Here is a 16,810-nt window from a genome sequence, read left to right on the forward strand (position 1 = left end):
TTTTTCCCCCCATGAAATTATTGTACAGAAATATACAGTTTTTTTTGTTTATTTAGAAGACTGTATTACCATTAATATAGAAAAAATATTTTATGAACAAGGTATGCACAAATAATACAAAAATTACAAGATAGAGCAATGCAAAATTACACACAAAGAAATTATGGCACTAAACAAGAATAAAGTTTCTTTTACCATTTGTTGTATCATTAGAGCTACACTCATGCACAACACACACACACACACACACACACACACACACACACACACAAAATACAGTTTATTAAATGCAATGCTATCCATGGGCTTCAGAGTGATTGAAAATTGTGACTGTTGCCATAGCGATCAACTATTTAACCATATAATATAGCTATCTATAAGTCTTGAAAGTGTTGCATAAACCAGGAAACTGAAACCCATAATTGAATCAAAGCTATGCAAAGAATCATTTAGTAGCGTTTTCCATCGTCATTTCTGTAGTATGGATTGCTGTGTCCCTGACCGGACGCATAGGGGTTGACTTGAGGTCGTCCTATGGCGTACGGGTTGCTCTGCGGTTTCATTGGGCGGCTGTAGGGGTTTGAGTCATCATCATCATCAAACCGACGCTACAAAAAGAACAAACCAAATATCATTCATGCAAGAGTATAAAATGATTCTATTAACCTTTACCTTTAACCTTTAAATACAGTGCTCTGAAGTTAAGTGTAATTTTATGATGCATAGTCCATGTTATTTTTAGACCATGGGGGAGAATTTTAGATCACCAGTCTCCTGTATTAATGGGGGGGAATTGACATAATAAACGCTCATTTAGAGTTGCTTATACTGATCATTTTGCTGATTTAACTTATATGATTTAAGTTGTGACGTTGCTACTTGCTAATAACACTCTAGAGAGCAGAGGGCTTCAACTAAGGTGTTAGCATAAGGGTTAAACTAATGCCACATCTGGAGTAGAACTCATAAAACTTCAACAAATATTTTATCCATTCAAGCATCGTATGTAATGCAATGGGAAATAGCCAACAATTTAGGCTACTAACAATTGTAGCACACAATTCTGAGTCCTGTGTACAAACTCTACTATATCGACATATTGTTAAATAAATAGAAGATGATGGAACAATAATATTTAGGGGTCAATATTTATCATGTGTACTTTTTCTCTGTACTACAGTGAAGGAGGTTTAGTTATTGTTTGTACTGCTATAAGATTTGAGCTGTAGCGAGTTGAATAAATTAGTTGCATGACTTTAGAGATACAAACTAACTACTAAAGTGTTTCATTCTGTTTCATTTTACTTATTGTATTTTATTTATTTATTTATTATTTTTTTAACAAGCTACTGTATATGACGAATATTTTCTAGGGAGATAATCCTGCTTGGTAGTTTTTGGGATAATTTTGCTGTAGGGTATTGTCTTAGTTTCAATATTATGGTTTATTTTCTATATTTTCTTCAGAAATATATGCACTTCAAAATTTATTATCATGCCACTCCTAACTGCATCCCCCTCCTAGTCCAACACCCATGGCCATTAAAACTGTACATTTACACATACAAAAAATACTAATAGCCTAATAAAAAATACGGTCAAAGACTTTAAATTGACCATTATTCTTCCCAAATATTGCTAAAAGTGAAGTTGGGGGTTGCTTACAGAGTTTCGTCCAGCAGGAATAAGGTTTTGCCGGCTGTTGCTTGGCGCCATCTCAAGGTTACTGCGGTCCCAGCTTTCATTAGTTGTTGCTCGTGGAATCCTTGGCACAGCGTTGCCCCCAAACCCGGGCCGTCCACTGGCTGGAGTGGCTTGAACAGGAGTGGGTCGTGGTACTGCAGTACCATTGCTAACATACGGGGTCTTCATAGGAGCAGGGTTCACATAGGATTTTTCATTTTCTTTCCCTTTCTTGGATTTCTTATTTTTCCTTTGAAGAGAAAATGATCAATATCACTTTTAACATTTGAATAAAAAGACAATAGTATTCCTTTGAATGTCACTTACTTCATAGTCAGTACTGGTAGAAGGATTATTGCAACAAGCAGTAAACTCCCAAGCACAGAGCCAACTATGACAAGAATCAATTTCCAATCTAGAAAGATATACACAAACAAATATAGTTGATTTTGAATGTTTTCTTGTTTGTATTTATCTGTAATTGCACATTGACATTATACAGGCCACAGCCTCTATGCAGTTTAAGGCACGTGTTTTATTTCATGTTAAATACTTACTGTCCCCACAAACAATACCCGTGTAGCCAAATGGACATCTAAAAGAGATATGTATTAGTTATTAGTTATTAGTAGTCCAGATTGTCATTTTTAATTGTGATTGTATTTTACTTACGGTTTACATTTGCCGTCAACTGCTTTCTGACCTGATGGACAAGCTAAAAAGAAGAAAATGAACTTACTGTTATGAAAGTTTCAGTACCACTGCTTTGTCAACTGGGACATAGACTTACCAACACAAAGACGATCACTCAAGGCTGTTTGAAGATACCCTGCCTTGCATGTACATGTGAATGATCCACCATTGTCCTTACAACTAGCAGTAGTCTCATCGCATGCATTAACCTCACATAAACTTATTGCTGTAAGAACAATACATACCACATTACAGTATTACAATTAACATATTATACACTTATTTTTGTACATATTAAAAGAAACTAAAAAAAAACTAAAAACTTATTTACCTTGAAATACATAATCTGGTATCTTATTTACTGATTCTTTAACATCTTTAGATGTTATTTCAGACTTTGTGTCAAACTTTATTTCCACTGTAGCTAGGATTCCTGTTCTTGTTGGCGCTGGGCTGCACAGAAATGAAAACAACTGCCATCAAGATTATAAAACATTTAATTATATAATCAGCTGAATAAAACTGAAATATGAAAAAAGTTCCCACCTGAGTTTAGACACAGTAGAGCCAAGATACAAAGGTTTTTCTTTAAGTGTGCCATTCAGCTGGGTTTGATAAGAAAACATTGGTTATATAAGACCAGCCAAGTGATCATACTTGTGTACATAAGAATACAACTGAATAACATAATACCATATTGTGCTATTTGGAAAAATAAAGACCTGCACATGGGGATTCCTTCGTTAAGTAAGTTTTTTTAACAGTTTTTTTATACTAAATTTTAGCTGCTATTCCCAATGTTAACATGAATCACCAGACAAGACAGTATTGTTTTATCATTTAAAGTGCATATGACACTACAGTATTGTTAACATAATTATATTTAAGATTTTAAATAAAAATCCTACCAAGTTTATCATTTTACTTCCTGGTTAGACAGGGACAGCAGATATGACATAGATAGGGGTAATTACATGTTACCTAGCAACCATAATGTTGACAAGGGTAAGAAATTGTCTAAGTTGCACAATAGTTATGATTAGACTAATAAAAATAACTGATAAAAGCTTTATATTGTATAACAAACATAAAGCCTGTCATAAGCACGTTAAAGTAACATTGTGTATAAAGTCTTAGTATTCTTAGTAAGTCAGTCTTTCTGCTGATTGTGGCCCATGAATAAAACACAACACATTTGTTTTTGGCTTTGCTTAATGTCATTTAAAAACTAAAACATAAAACTAAATACAAGTCACCAAATGTCATGAGGGTAAATATTTTTGTCATCGTGTTAACATGCTTACCTTCGTAACTATTCCATCTGCAGTTTCTTTAAATTTAGCTGATGTTGGGTCGGCCATTGCTTCTACATACGTTTCAGTTAAGGTTAAAGTCCCAGGAAAAACTCTGGCTAAAATATGACAAAAGAAGTCATAGTTAGAATATTTTTAGTTGTTTTGTTTTTGTTTTTTGTTTTTTGTTTTTTTGACAGTGGAAGACTTACCCTCGACACACTGTTTTCCATCATAATAGTCTCCAGCCCGACAGAGGCATTCATATTCTCCATTTGCTCTTTCCTGACAGGTGCTTCCACTGCCACATGTATTTGAGGCGCAAACACCTGTACGGGAATAAAGGTAGCTCAATAAGACAACATAAAATAAGAATTGTGAACTCTGAATCGACACCTAAAGGTCAAAACCAAAATGAGTAGGATGTTGTCATTGTATTGAAAAACAATTAAATCCTTAAAACATGAATTAATAGAGATCTGAAATTTAAAGTAATGGGACATACTACGTCAATAAACTGTTAATTACCAAAATGTATTAAAGCTGTAAAGTAATTGGGTAATTAATCCTGGTTTAGTTCTGATTTAAACTTGGTTTGGTCCTATTCCGGTCCTAGTCCCTGGTCAAACTTTTTCTTTTTTTCAGATAAATCATCACTTTGTCAAAAATAAATATATAACATACAAATATGCTCATGAGCTTATTGGAGTTTTAAAAGGGTTAAGGGCTGAACTTTTGAAAAACCTTGATCTATTGTTAAAGTAATCAATCCATGTAGTTTGATTTTGGATATATATACCTGGAGGTGTAGGTGGAGAGCTGGATGATGTGGGTTTTGTTGTGGTTGCGTTGGTCAATGTTGTATTGGCTGTTGTGGCCGTTATTGTGGCCGCTGTTGTGGACGCTGTTGTGGACGCTGTTGTGGCCGCTGTTGTGGCCGCTGTTGTATTGGCTGAACTGCTTGTTGATGTCATTGTTTCTCCTGTTGATATTGCTATGTCTGGAAACACTAGAAAAGATCAAAAAGTCATTAGAGTCATTACATTACAAAGTCCAAAGTATGTAATTGGTGGTTAAATCTTCCTGCCAGAGCCTTATGGAAACTGACCATCAGGAGGAGTTTGTGGGTGTGAAGTGCAGAGATGCATTACAGAGAAGCACAGATTTACAACAGGGAAATATCACATATCATCACAGGGATTGGCTTGTGATTCAACTTTTATCAGCTGGCCTTATTGTTTATGATTCACAACCAACTAGCGATGAGCACGGCATACAACTTAAAGTAACTTGTAGCTAAAAGTTAGTAGGGCAAACAAGGAAAAGCAACAGGGCCATATAGTGATGCTAAAAGGTGTGTATCAACCAGCTGCTCAAATATTAACCTATCCATGTCTTAGCACGGAAAATACTGAAGATGTGCTACTAACATTTTTAAACAGAAAATACTGAATAATAAGCAATATCTGATTAAGATATCTGATTTTTATTTTTTTTTTAATATATATACTTTCAATTTACGACTGATTTGGCAGAGACAATAAAAAAGACAATAAAAACTTTGCTCAGAACAACTTACAGTGAATATATACAGTATTAATCAAACCAATCAGCCCGATAGGTGTTGAGATAAAATAATAATAATAATAATCATTAAAAAAATCTAAAAATTAATTGACTTAGTAGTAGCTTTAACAGTCTACTTACCTCCAGCCACAAAAAGCAGACAGATGAGGAGTTTCAGTGCCATTATGTAAGCTAGAATCGATCTGTAAGAACAAGTGCCAAGTGGACCCTCACAACCTTAAAATGATGATTGAGGTGGTGTCCTACATTTGGTTTTAATCATTAGCCACTCCTTTCAAGGCGGTACCTGGAGCTCAAAGTTCAGAGGTCACAAGGGCGTGGCTATTCCATATTTCCTTGCCAATGTTTCCATTACATTTTGCAGCACCAAAGTTCATTATGATTTCATTTTGGTTCACAAGATTAAAGGATAGGATTGAGTTGAGAGATACATTAATAACAGAATTCAATGTATTGTTGTATTTCAGCCCCGATACACAATAAAACAAAGTGTTCCATTATAAGGTAATAAACCAATGATCCGGGCTAAAGTATTGCTTTATGGCTCTACTCCTCCCAGACAGTTTAACCTTGAGGCAATTTAGACAAACACACTTCCTCATTGGACTGCAGTTTTCCAATCAAAATAGGGAAAAAAAAAGGTTTCAATGGAAGGATAGCCAATTACAGCAACATAAATGATAAAACAACATGGTCTTGAATGTAATCAGAAAGAAAAAAATACATTTAAACAAGTCTTAAAGAAAACCAATCCAAGAACCCGCATGTTACATCAAGAATCATAAAGAAATGTTATCTCCAAGCTGACTTTGATCCCATTCAAATATTCATAAAGTCTTGAATTAACATAATATAAGGTGTAGCATGACATAAAACGAGGAATGGTGGCACGAAACACAGCTATTTTTAAACTGATTTTAGAACCTGAAGAATCAGATCTTCGTGTTGTGTAAAAATAAAATCGTGAATGGCATAGGGTTGGCAAAAATATCAAAAATCAGACACTAATCATTACTGCGACTAGTGTGGACACTAGATACTCATTTGAACAAGTTTCGATATAAAAAAAAAGTCACATTCACAGGACATAAGTGAACATTTCCTGATTAGTTTTAGAATGATCTTGAGCTTTATCAGAAGTATAAGATCACATATACCTGAATGACTGAGGGATTGTTTTTTTTATTATTGTGGTGGTATCGAAATCAGTATTGAGTATCAAGTCAAGTCCTTAGTAGGCCAATAGAAAAAAAAAATAGTATCACAATAACACTAGAATTGCATGACACTTAAAACAACAAACAAACAAACAAAAAACTGTGAAAACACAACACATATTAAGAGAAACCTTCAAACAAATAGTAATAATAAAATAAATCAAAGCACGATTGCCATTCTATGTTAATATTAACAATTACAAATGTAGTACGATTTTTTTTTTTTTTTTTATGAAGAGATTAACTTATATATTTTGTATTTTTAAGCATATAAATATGGGTGGAAATGATTTAAGGCTGTTTTGATACGTCTACTTAAAAATACATATATACATCATCCAAATATCCAAATTTTTAACAAGATTTTCCTTTCCCTCCGAATGTTGTTTATAAATGTTGCTATGTTACTGCCATAATCTAAAGGGTTTTATGAACATCGGCGCATGGCGTGTCAACATGTGATGACTGGACTGCAGCTGTGGCTGGAAGTCCAAAGTCACTTAGAGTTATGACCATCTTAACCCCACCCATTGCACTGTTCCCATCAATGTACTCAGGTGGGACATGGACGTTACATGGAAATAACCAGTAGCCTAGGTGATTAAACAATAGGCTACGCTGTGTTTTAGTGAAGACATTTACTGTTTACTAAAATACATTTACATATATTAAGATGGAGAGAAAAATGACCCTGTTTTAATGTTGAATCCATCTCCTTTTACGACCGATGGGCCCAATAACTGCCATTGTAAACACTGATAAGTGACATATTACAAGGAAATCTGACATTACATTCAGATAAATCTGCATAGTTGATCAGCTAAGTAATCAATCTGAGTTTTTTCTCCTCGACAAGGAGATTTTACATTTTGAACATGTGTTAAACTGGGTGTTGACAGTGTAGTTGTGATATCATTTCTGGTGTTCATCTGCACTGGACAAGAGGAGAGGCACATTAGTGACTGGAGACATTTTACCATTTTGTCCATTTGGCTTTAGGTTTGGCCCTTTAAGGTTGCTGACCTTTAGACTGAATAGCTGCTGTGCTGTGACCATAAATCATAATCGTTGATCATAAATTGAACACTTAATGGAATCTATCTTCTTCCATGTTCATTCAATTACACAACAACACATTTTGTAACAAAAATTTATTGGCTTGTCTAATCCGTTCATCTTCTCAATAACAATAAAGCCTGGGAAATCATATCAAGGGGAGGTCTAAAACAGAAGGGAGCGACTTCTGCTACAAAATTTGGTATTGAGGCGATAAGTCAGAAAAAGCCATACAAAAAATGTCATGCATACTGGAGAAACTCAAAACTTGAGACACATTTTAGTGTTTTTTGTACATTTTTGTAAACAATATCCTTCTAAAGATCATACAAAAACACATTATGGCAATAAAAATAAAGGATATAACATGAGAAAAAAAAAAAGTTCTATGAGGCATCTAGATGCAACACTGCTTAGCGTGAATGTTTTTTTTGTTTTTGTTTTTTTTTACATCACAACAAATAATACGTTTGCAGAGTTGTTGCTCTATAGATGTAAACACGAGCAGTGTTAAAAGATTATACAATATGTCAAATCTATACTACAAATATGTCCACTACATACAAATACAAATGCATGTCCCTGCTTCTTACGCTTTAGTGATATGAGGTATATTAAGGTCAATCTTATCATTTTTTCTCACAAAGCATAGTGTTGATGCGGAGTGGCTGGTCAGTCTTGGTTCCCTGTGATCTAAGCAGCTTCAAAGTCTCTTGGCTGTGGCGCTAACGGACGTGGCCCCGGGAAGTTTGAGGAAACGCTCACAGGAAATCAACTAAATTAAATGTCAACCCTGGCTGCTCGGGATAGAGTGGGTTCAGCCATGGAAGACAAAGAAGGCCATTGTTTTTTCTTGTGAGAGGAGGCATATATTTTGGGAAGGGGAAATGCACAAGTCATATTTTATCAGCTACTGAAGTAGCTTTTCGCTGTGATTTGATAAGACAAAAAGGGAAACAAAAACTGTTTTCAGGTGCGGTAATAATTACTTGCCAAAACTGTCTGCTACAGTGATCTGTTTGGGTTGAGGGGAATAAATTAAGGGGTGAGTGTATGCATCCAACATATGCCCGGATTTAGATTCAACAAAGTCCAGCATGTCAGCCTGTCTCTTAGAAAAACTAAATACAAAGAGGTACTTTTCAAATATTGTATAACAAAATTATGGCAAATTATTTTTACAACCCGATAAACCAGACAAAATAAAACATCCCTCCCATGTACCCGCCCTCTTTATACCACTGAAAACAAAATACATTTAAATGCCCACAGTCAAGCCTAGACCCCTGCTATCAAAACCCCTGCCACATAGCCCCCTCCTCCCAAGACCCTCCCACCTCACCCAAACCCATTCACAGTTTTTTTCCTTTTAAAATAATCATAAGCATAATAGTCCTGTATACTTGTTCAGTTCATGTAATTTCCAATAATGATTTGTTATTTGTTTTAAAAAGTGCTTGTTTGATTCCTTTGACAAACAGAAACAGTGAAAATGTATGACATTTGTCCAGAAAATAAAGATTATAAATGTTCAGATTAAGGTTTTGGGACGATTGCATGTTCCATTAATGAATGTTAGCCAGTGGTTGCGCATGATTCTTTGTGATGGCACACCACAGTATGTCAACTATGCACTGAGGATTTAATTCATCAGCTTCAGCATTGAAAAATAGCCCTCAGAATTATTAGAGGTTTTCACTATGACAACAGTACCATAATCTTGACAATATACACAACTGAAAGTTAACAATCCTGTATTTTGACCTGGCAAATTCAAAAAGCAACACAAAAAATATTTTTAAAAAATCAAAGCTTTGTAGTCAAAGTACACATGTAAAAACTGTGCCAATTGCATCTCAATACAAAGTCTTGCCTTTTTCCTGAGTTAATACGTAACAGACAATATATACTTTTTGCCATTTGACTTCTGGGCCTTTCCCTGCCAAAAGTGTTATTGAGATCAATATTATTACTTAACAATGGCATGATGATTGGTAAAACACAAGGGTTCAGAAAACAAATGCAAGTTCATAGCTACCCTCTAGTATTTTAAATTAAATTTAAAGTCTACAGTTTACGATCATATCAAAATCACAATTCTTAAAAATTAGGTTACTACATACATGATAAACAGGAAAATATTTTAAAAATTGCATTTGTGGCCATAAAGACCCTCCCTGGTCATTTTCTATTAACAACTGATGGCAGTGTTTAAAAAAAATGCTACAAAAACAGAATAAGGATGGTTAAGGGGCCACATGGACAGTAACAGGACCCTGGTTGGACCTTGCTTGACCCTTATCTGAAACTTTGGCTTGTCTGTGTTTTTGATCCTGTACTGACTGGCTCGCTTACATCAGCTAACAAACTGCTGTACCCTGAGTATTCTGGAGTCCGTATTCGGGGATCCACCTCTGTGCTTGGGTCACTCCCGTAGCTCAGAGGGGTCCGACGCCCTGTCTTGAACTGTGATCCAAAGGCCTGGGCGAAGTTCTCGATCTGGTAGGTGGTTTCTTTTGGGGCGTTGAGGGGGGACAGCTCGGGGAAGCTCGAACCATTAGTGGGTGCAGTGCTGGCCCCGGTCTTGGCTGCCTGGCCCTTGGCACTCTCTGGGGCGGCAGTCAGTTCTTGGGGAGGGAGGCTGAAGGCCCCAGGGGAATGCTGCTTGTCCAACTGATCAGTCAGCTCCTGAGACGGGGTCAGCTGCTGGTGGCTACTGGAGTCCAGACTGAGGTGGTAGTTGTCCTGGGACGACAGCATGGCATAATGGGACTTGGAGGAGGATGAGGAGGACGCGGAGGATGGGGCAATAGTGAGTGGCGAGGAGACAGCAGCAGGATAGCAGTCCAGAGGGGACGTCGTGTATATATGCTTGTCTGAAAAAAGAGGTCCTGTAGGACTGGAGCTGCTGGACAGCAGGGGGAAAGGCCCTGAAGAGCCCAGGCTGGGGAAAGGACCACTGTGGCTGGTGCGCTCTAGGGCCTGCAAAAGGAACTTGGAATACTCGCTCATCACTGCTGTTTTATCGCCTCCATTTGCCACATCATCCTCGAGCTCTGGTGTCACTGGGGCGGCTGGCTGAAGGTCTACATGATGAGGATGGTCCGACAGGTCAAAAGTCACGTCGTGATGGTGTGCTGCTTCAGGCTTATGGCTATAATGATCTAACAGGCTTTGCAAAACCTCATCTGGAATGCCCGACTTGTCATGCTTGAGCTCTAAAGGAGAGTCCAACATGGCCAGTGTGGGTTCAGGGCCCAAAGAGCCCTGGATGACACTACCTGCCTGAGATGTCATCTGCAGTGTCCCTGCTCCGTAGTCACTGCTGATCGCATGGAGATAGCGTCTCTTTTTAACAAACTGCATTGCATCATCGTAGTTGCTGGTAGTAGTGGGACCCTGCTTGGTACCCCCTGTTCCTTGTAGCAGGCCCATATTATCCAGACCTGAGCCCTCCACATGATCCATGGAGCCCGCCTTTTGATCCAACAGTTTCTGTCCCTCAGTGCTCTCTTCCAGAGACAGCAGCCCTTTATCCTGGCTCTTCCGGCCAGCTTTTTTAAACACCAGTTTAGGAGTGCGGCCATGCATCGCAGCCGAGTCAGAGGGGTGCTCCATGCTAAAGCCCATGCCATCAGAAGAAGAGACTCCAGCCACAGATGCTGCAGCATTCTTCTTCCTTTTGCGCTCACCTGCCTCTCCGTTTTTGGATTTGGCCCTCTTGCGTCCAGAGGTGGTAGCGTTTCCCTGAGTGAGTGAATAGCTGCCCTGGCCTAGTTCGGCCTCGCTGAGCTCCAGCATGTTTGGGTCCAAGCCCTTCTTTATGGCTTCTCCACAAGTCCGTTTGTGCTTCAGTAACCGGTCTGTTCTTGAGAAAAACTGCACAGAAATAAAAACAATGAATCAATGTTATGGCAAAGACGTAATGCCAAGTAATAACACAGCATTGGTTATTTGATGTAAAAATGACCTACTTGTTGGCAGGTGTCACATCGATATGGCTTTTCGCCGCTATGTGTCCTTTTGTGTCGCTCCATGTGGTACTTCTGGATAAAGCGCATGTTGCACTGGTCACAGCTAAAAGGTTTCTCACCTTTAAAAAGAAGAGGATTAATAATCTGGATACATTGGTAGGGCATTAACATGTAAATATACAACATTTAAATTATGAAATATGTATTTCATGTATTCTAATAGGGTTAGTGGGGAACAGGAATCCATAGACACTGGGCTGGGAATCACAAAAGCAGTATTCCCAAAATCAAGAGAGCTGTGATTGTCATATATTTAACTGCCTTTATTAGACATTTAACATTTTTATCTATTTTATTTCAGTATTTTAAATTAATAGTCAATTGGAATTGGAAGTCCAGGGTAGATTATACAGTTAGTCTGGTGGTTTCAGCATGCAAAGGGTTAAGAACAATTCAATTAAAAGAACAATGAAAGGTTTTTTTCAGACAAGAATATGAGTTTTGTTGAAAAAATAAAAACATTGAAGAGAGAGAAAAAAAGAAAGAAACCAAACATACCACTGTGGATCTTCTCATGCCGCTGGAGCAGGTACTTCTGAATGAAGCTCATGTTACACTGACTGCACCGGAAAGGCCTCTCACCTGAGCAATCCGAAAATTAAAAAGGGGTTTTGATCCCATATTGTAAAATAAGTTTCCGTTTTGATCTCAACATATAGTGGTACAAATGGAGATATATATATATATATATATATATACACACACACACTTTTTCTTTGGTTTTGATAAAAATAACTTAAATAGCTTCTTTATAATTATATTAAAACCAAATGTGATCAAGATCAAATGTTTTGCATGGAGTTTCCAGCATAAAGATGACTAACTTGTCCAGTAAACCGTGAGTAATCACAGAGTCATGCCTAGCCTATGTATCATTCTCCTTTGCTGACATAATTTCCACAAAAATTACAAGCTCAATGATAAAACGACTACGGTGACTTGATCCAATGCAACTTGATTTACATAAATGAAATATAAATGACAGGAAACTAATAAATACAAAATAAAATAAAGAAAAGACTCACCTGTATGTATGAGCACATGCCTTCTCAAGTGATAAGAGCTGCGAAAAGCAGCATTACAGTGCTCACAGATATGTGGTTTGGAGTTCGGCGACAGACAGACTCCATCTGGATCTAACATCAGGGCCTACAGTTGGGCATTGTAAACACATTGGTAATTAACAATGGCGAGCAAATGCAATTGCGTCTAAAAGCATTAACTAACCTTGGCAGAATCGTTGCGCTTCCGTCGAGGTTTGCCTTGCCCATCTCCATTGCTTCTTCGTCCTCTTCTGACAGAGGAACCTTTTGGCTCTTTATCTGTTCTTCCAGGCATCTACAGACATAAAATGTTGTTGAAGACAGAAATATGAAAAGAAAGAAGATGCTTTTACCGGTTTCCTGGGAGCACTCACATTTACGAGGCTCATATCATGAAGAAGCATGTTCTGGTGATTTTGGTGGTGGTTGCTGTATGACATTTCCGGCATATCAACACTCTTCCCCGCGCCCCCTCCAGTACAGTTCACAGGCACTCCTGTGCTCCCGCCATAGAGGGGCATACGATAATCAAGCTCACTTATTCGCTCCTGTTTAATGCCCATGCTGTGGAGGAAGCCCCCTGGGTTGGCAGCAGCATTTCCCTGATTTTCTGGCGACGTGTCCCGTTCCTTTTTCAGGATCATTTCCTGTGGAAGTTCGTTCATAACCGATTGGGAAGCCAGTCGTGTAAAGCTGGTGACTGGAGGCAAGTGGCTGAACATGAGCATGCCTGGTGCAAAATTGGGATCCATTCCACCGTTGCGCAAAAACTCATTGCCTAATTTGTCCTGGATAATACTCATGATGGTATTAGAAACTTCAGAGCAAAGGCAGCTGATACGCTACAGCAAACTGCAGGAAGTTGACATCCTAAAGAAAGAACACAAATGGATATAAGTTTGTTATAGAGCTGTCTACATTTTTCAAAACTTGACAATTTTGGGAGAATCTAGCAAGACACAATCAATTTGTTTTGTTTTTTGTTTTGTTTTTTTAAATGGTTCAACTGTTGCAAGATCCAAGTTGCTCCAAATATTTCTTTGCCACTATTGTTCAATCTACAGTACTAAAAGACTTCCAGGAGTAATGTCAAAAACACACTAGTTTTAAAGCACTAGGACAATTAAACGTTTTTTGTTTTTTTTAATCCAAATGCTTAACGCAAAGGGGATTACTTGCACTACATCAGCTGGCTCATTAAACTTGTCAAAAACAATCTGCTTTTTAAGTAAAAATGTACACTTCAGTGACTTGTATTTGACAGGGACAAATACAAGACATTTACTCAAGTTTACCAGCAACATCAGAATGTAATCTGTCAAAACAATTTGTCTGAGGCAGTGGATGAGCTCTTGTTATGCAGAATAGTTAGCAGGCTAGTTAGCTCGCGGCTTAGACAAGCTGGGAAACAATACAGGAATAATACATTTTCCTCGAGAATAATTACTACATACACAACGAATAAGACCAACTAAATATTACCACACAGTGTACTTAGAATAACATATTATCCAAAAACTACGTGATGCACAAGAGTCATTTCAGGTTGAAATGTGTATTATGTTGTGGTTAGCTAAGAAGGCTAATGCTAAAGTAAGATTTTTGCTGCATTAACGTGTTCTCTCTAAGGTTAGATATCAAAACAGTCTATATCTGCAATAAAACAAATACATGAAAAATAAGTGACAGCGGTGGCTAGAAGTGGAGCATGTTCCCCAGTCCCTGAGCTTTGATGACGCTCACGAAATCAAATCTGTGTCTGAAGCTCTGCTGCTGCCGCTCTATTTATTGATAGCTAACTTTAGCAGCAACAACAACCGGATAAGGCTCACCCCTGTGCAATACAACTACAAACAACCTGGGACAAACGTGGAGGGCTTCATATCAGGTGCCCATGCCACACATACATACACGGGCTTTGAATGTGTTGTATTGGTAATAATCATGTGTGGGCCATGAGCTAGCTCGTTAGCTCGTAGCTCCTCTGAAAACCCGCATTACTGTGTGCCATTCAATTGTAACTCCCGGTGCTAATCAAATCCTCTTTGCATAACATGTTTTACTTTAAAAAAAAATGCTCTAAAGTAATCGCTAATGAAACTGTAGCATTTTGTTTAACCTGAGCTGATATTTTAGATTTATATAACAGTATTTTCCAACTCGAAAGTCAGATACTTTAACCTGATTTAAGACATAAAAAGGGCTATAATAGTGGACTTCTATTGATCTAAATTGCTTTTTCAACCAATTAACACATTGAAGATCTACAGACAATGGTATTAAGAGACGCATGTGCCGCTTTGTGGCTTTAACACAACTTAAGGAGAAATTTAACGATTTTTTTTTTTTTTTACAGTTATTCGCGTTTGTTTTATTTAGGTTCAAAGTTAATCAAATTCCTAATGTTAATTGAAGTTTGTGATTAGGATAAGTGGATATTGTATCCGCGTGTATACTTAATTGAGCTCACTCTGACCCGTACAACAGAAACAATGATGCTCGCTGAGCTGCATCTCGTTTGCGCCGAGCTGGGCAAGGCAATCCCGTCGAGTATATTTCAACTACTTCTCGCTCCATATGTAATAGAAAATGTCATTTACGTTGGTACTTACCTACACATGTTTTCAATTAAGTTAAATCGTACATAGATCCTGTCCGTATTCACCGATTTGGGGTTTTATTGCCAAAACATTGTTCTCCGGCGGTCGCTGCTTTCTTCCATCTTGTCCTGGCGCGGGGAATTGTGGGAGTTTGTAGCGGACGGGTCGTGAGAGGAGACAGCAGAGGAGCAGTGTGGGCATTACAGCGCATGTGAACACTCCATAGGCTTGTACTTAACACTTTACAACGCTAAACTAAATTCACACATTCGCAAAACCCATGGAAAAATAAATAATATTTGTCTCAAAGTTTTAAACTGCAAACACAGCAGGCCAAAGAGGAAACAAGACTGACCCAGGGCTCTGCTCTGTGTTTTATCAGCTTTTATTTTATCTTATGTTTTAATGAAACAATAAAAGTGACCATGTCGAAGCTTTGGCTAAACAGTCTGGTTAATAATGGCCTATGCACATTTGATGATTTAGCCTATTATGGGCTTCAGTGTAACTATTAACGTAATGTAGTGGATAATTAAACTTGATGTGTGGATACAGTCATATTTGCTGTGGCAAAAACTTTCATTGAGCCTCAGTTCATGATTGTGACTCTATGATTAATGAAGGCTTAGGGCTATAAGCCACGTATAGGCTGTTTGACAGAGGAGATTTGACAGAGCCAGACATTCATTTTGAGCTTGCATCATAATACAATGTGATGCTGTTGAGGTTTTAGTCATAGAAATGTTCATGCAGTTATATGTAGGCCTACACTGTCTGATCATTTGGGCCAATTCAGCAGGAAAAAAGGACTGCATTTGGTGACCAACCGATAGTTTGGACACCCTTTAGGCCTATGTTCCTGGTAGACTAGGCCTAACTTCACATTTAGATTCTAAAACAATAAGCCTAGACCTTTTCTAAAACTTCACACTTCACAATGATTGGCTGACACTCTAAGCAGAAGCTGACCATTAGAAGGAGTTGGTGGGGAAAAAGAAAGCGATGTTTCTGTCTTTTTGAACACATTTGTGCTCCATTTAACAGAAAGGTCCATTCATTTCTATAGAATGAAGGCTGTGATAAAATAGTTGATTTGAAAATGAACAAATGACCCTCACACACACTTGATGCATCCTCACCTCCTCTTTAAGAGTTATGTTTGTTGGGCCACTGACAGGGACAAATACTGCAGTAGTCTCAAGGTGATGGGCTGCAGCCTCCCTTTCACTTACTTTCCTTTAAGTGTCTTAATGTTGTTTCAGAATGTGAATATATGATTATTAGCCTATTATTAATAGTCCTAATTATCACTGCAAGCTGAACCTTCTCAAAACATAGTAGCCTCTAGACCAGAACCCCATCTGCTATAACAATTAGTTATGTCTGGGTTAATGGTGCCAACTGGCAAACAAATAACAAAAAAGGCATACTATCAGGTCTATCAGTTCTTTACTTTATTTTACTTTGGCCTGAATACATTTTACAGTGGATACTTTTACTTTTAAGGCAAACAAAAATAATCTACAAATAAAAACAACAAGAAAATATAATAAATTAATGCAATTGTTTCTGTTGAGCAAAAAATCACAATCAAAATCACTCAAT

The 16,810-nt window shown here is 37.6% G+C and overlaps 2 protein-coding genes across 3 annotated transcripts; both read right to left on the reverse strand.

The window, feature by feature from the left end:
* Positions 1-33: 33 nt before the first annotated feature.
* muc13b (mucin 13b, cell surface associated) lies at positions 34-5,492 on the reverse strand. The gene is made up of 12 exons (XM_033984820.2): positions 5,376-5,492; positions 4,468-4,677; positions 3,881-3,997; positions 3,681-3,787; positions 2,923-2,981; positions 2,708-2,829; positions 2,474-2,602; positions 2,356-2,398; positions 2,241-2,278; positions 2,011-2,098; positions 1,666-1,933; positions 34-608 (listed from the first exon to the last, which is right to left on the reverse strand). The coding sequence occupies exons 1-12, from the start codon at positions 5,416-5,418 to the stop codon at positions 450-452; spliced, it is 1,383 nt and encodes a 460-aa protein (XP_033840711.1). The 5' UTR covers positions 5,419-5,492; the 3' UTR covers positions 34-449.
* A 2,116-nt stretch (positions 5,493-7,608) lies between these two features.
* On the reverse strand, positions 7,609-15,344 carry znf281b (zinc finger protein 281b). Of its 2 annotated transcripts, none has more exons than XM_033984469.2 (7): positions 15,218-15,344; positions 12,980-13,475; positions 12,790-12,900; positions 12,588-12,711; positions 12,061-12,144; positions 11,503-11,621; positions 7,609-11,407 (listed from the first exon to the last, which is right to left on the reverse strand). In XM_033984469.2, the coding sequence occupies exons 2-7, from the start codon at positions 13,406-13,408 to the stop codon at positions 9,827-9,829; spliced, it is 2,448 nt and encodes an 815-aa protein (XP_033840360.1). In that variant the 5' UTR covers positions 13,409-13,475; positions 15,218-15,344; the 3' UTR covers positions 7,609-9,826. The 2 variants fall into 2 exon arrangements, with proteins under 2 accessions (XP_033840360.1, XP_055085531.1); XM_055229556.1 differs by having other exon boundaries at positions 15,271-15,286.
* Positions 15,345-16,810: the final 1,466 nt, after the last annotated feature.

Source organism: Periophthalmus magnuspinnatus, chromosome 19, assembly GCF_009829125.3.
Source record: "Periophthalmus magnuspinnatus isolate fPerMag1 chromosome 19, fPerMag1.2.pri, whole genome shotgun sequence".
Classification (NCBI taxonomy): Eukaryota; Metazoa; Chordata; class Actinopteri; order Gobiiformes; family Gobiidae; genus Periophthalmus; species Periophthalmus magnuspinnatus.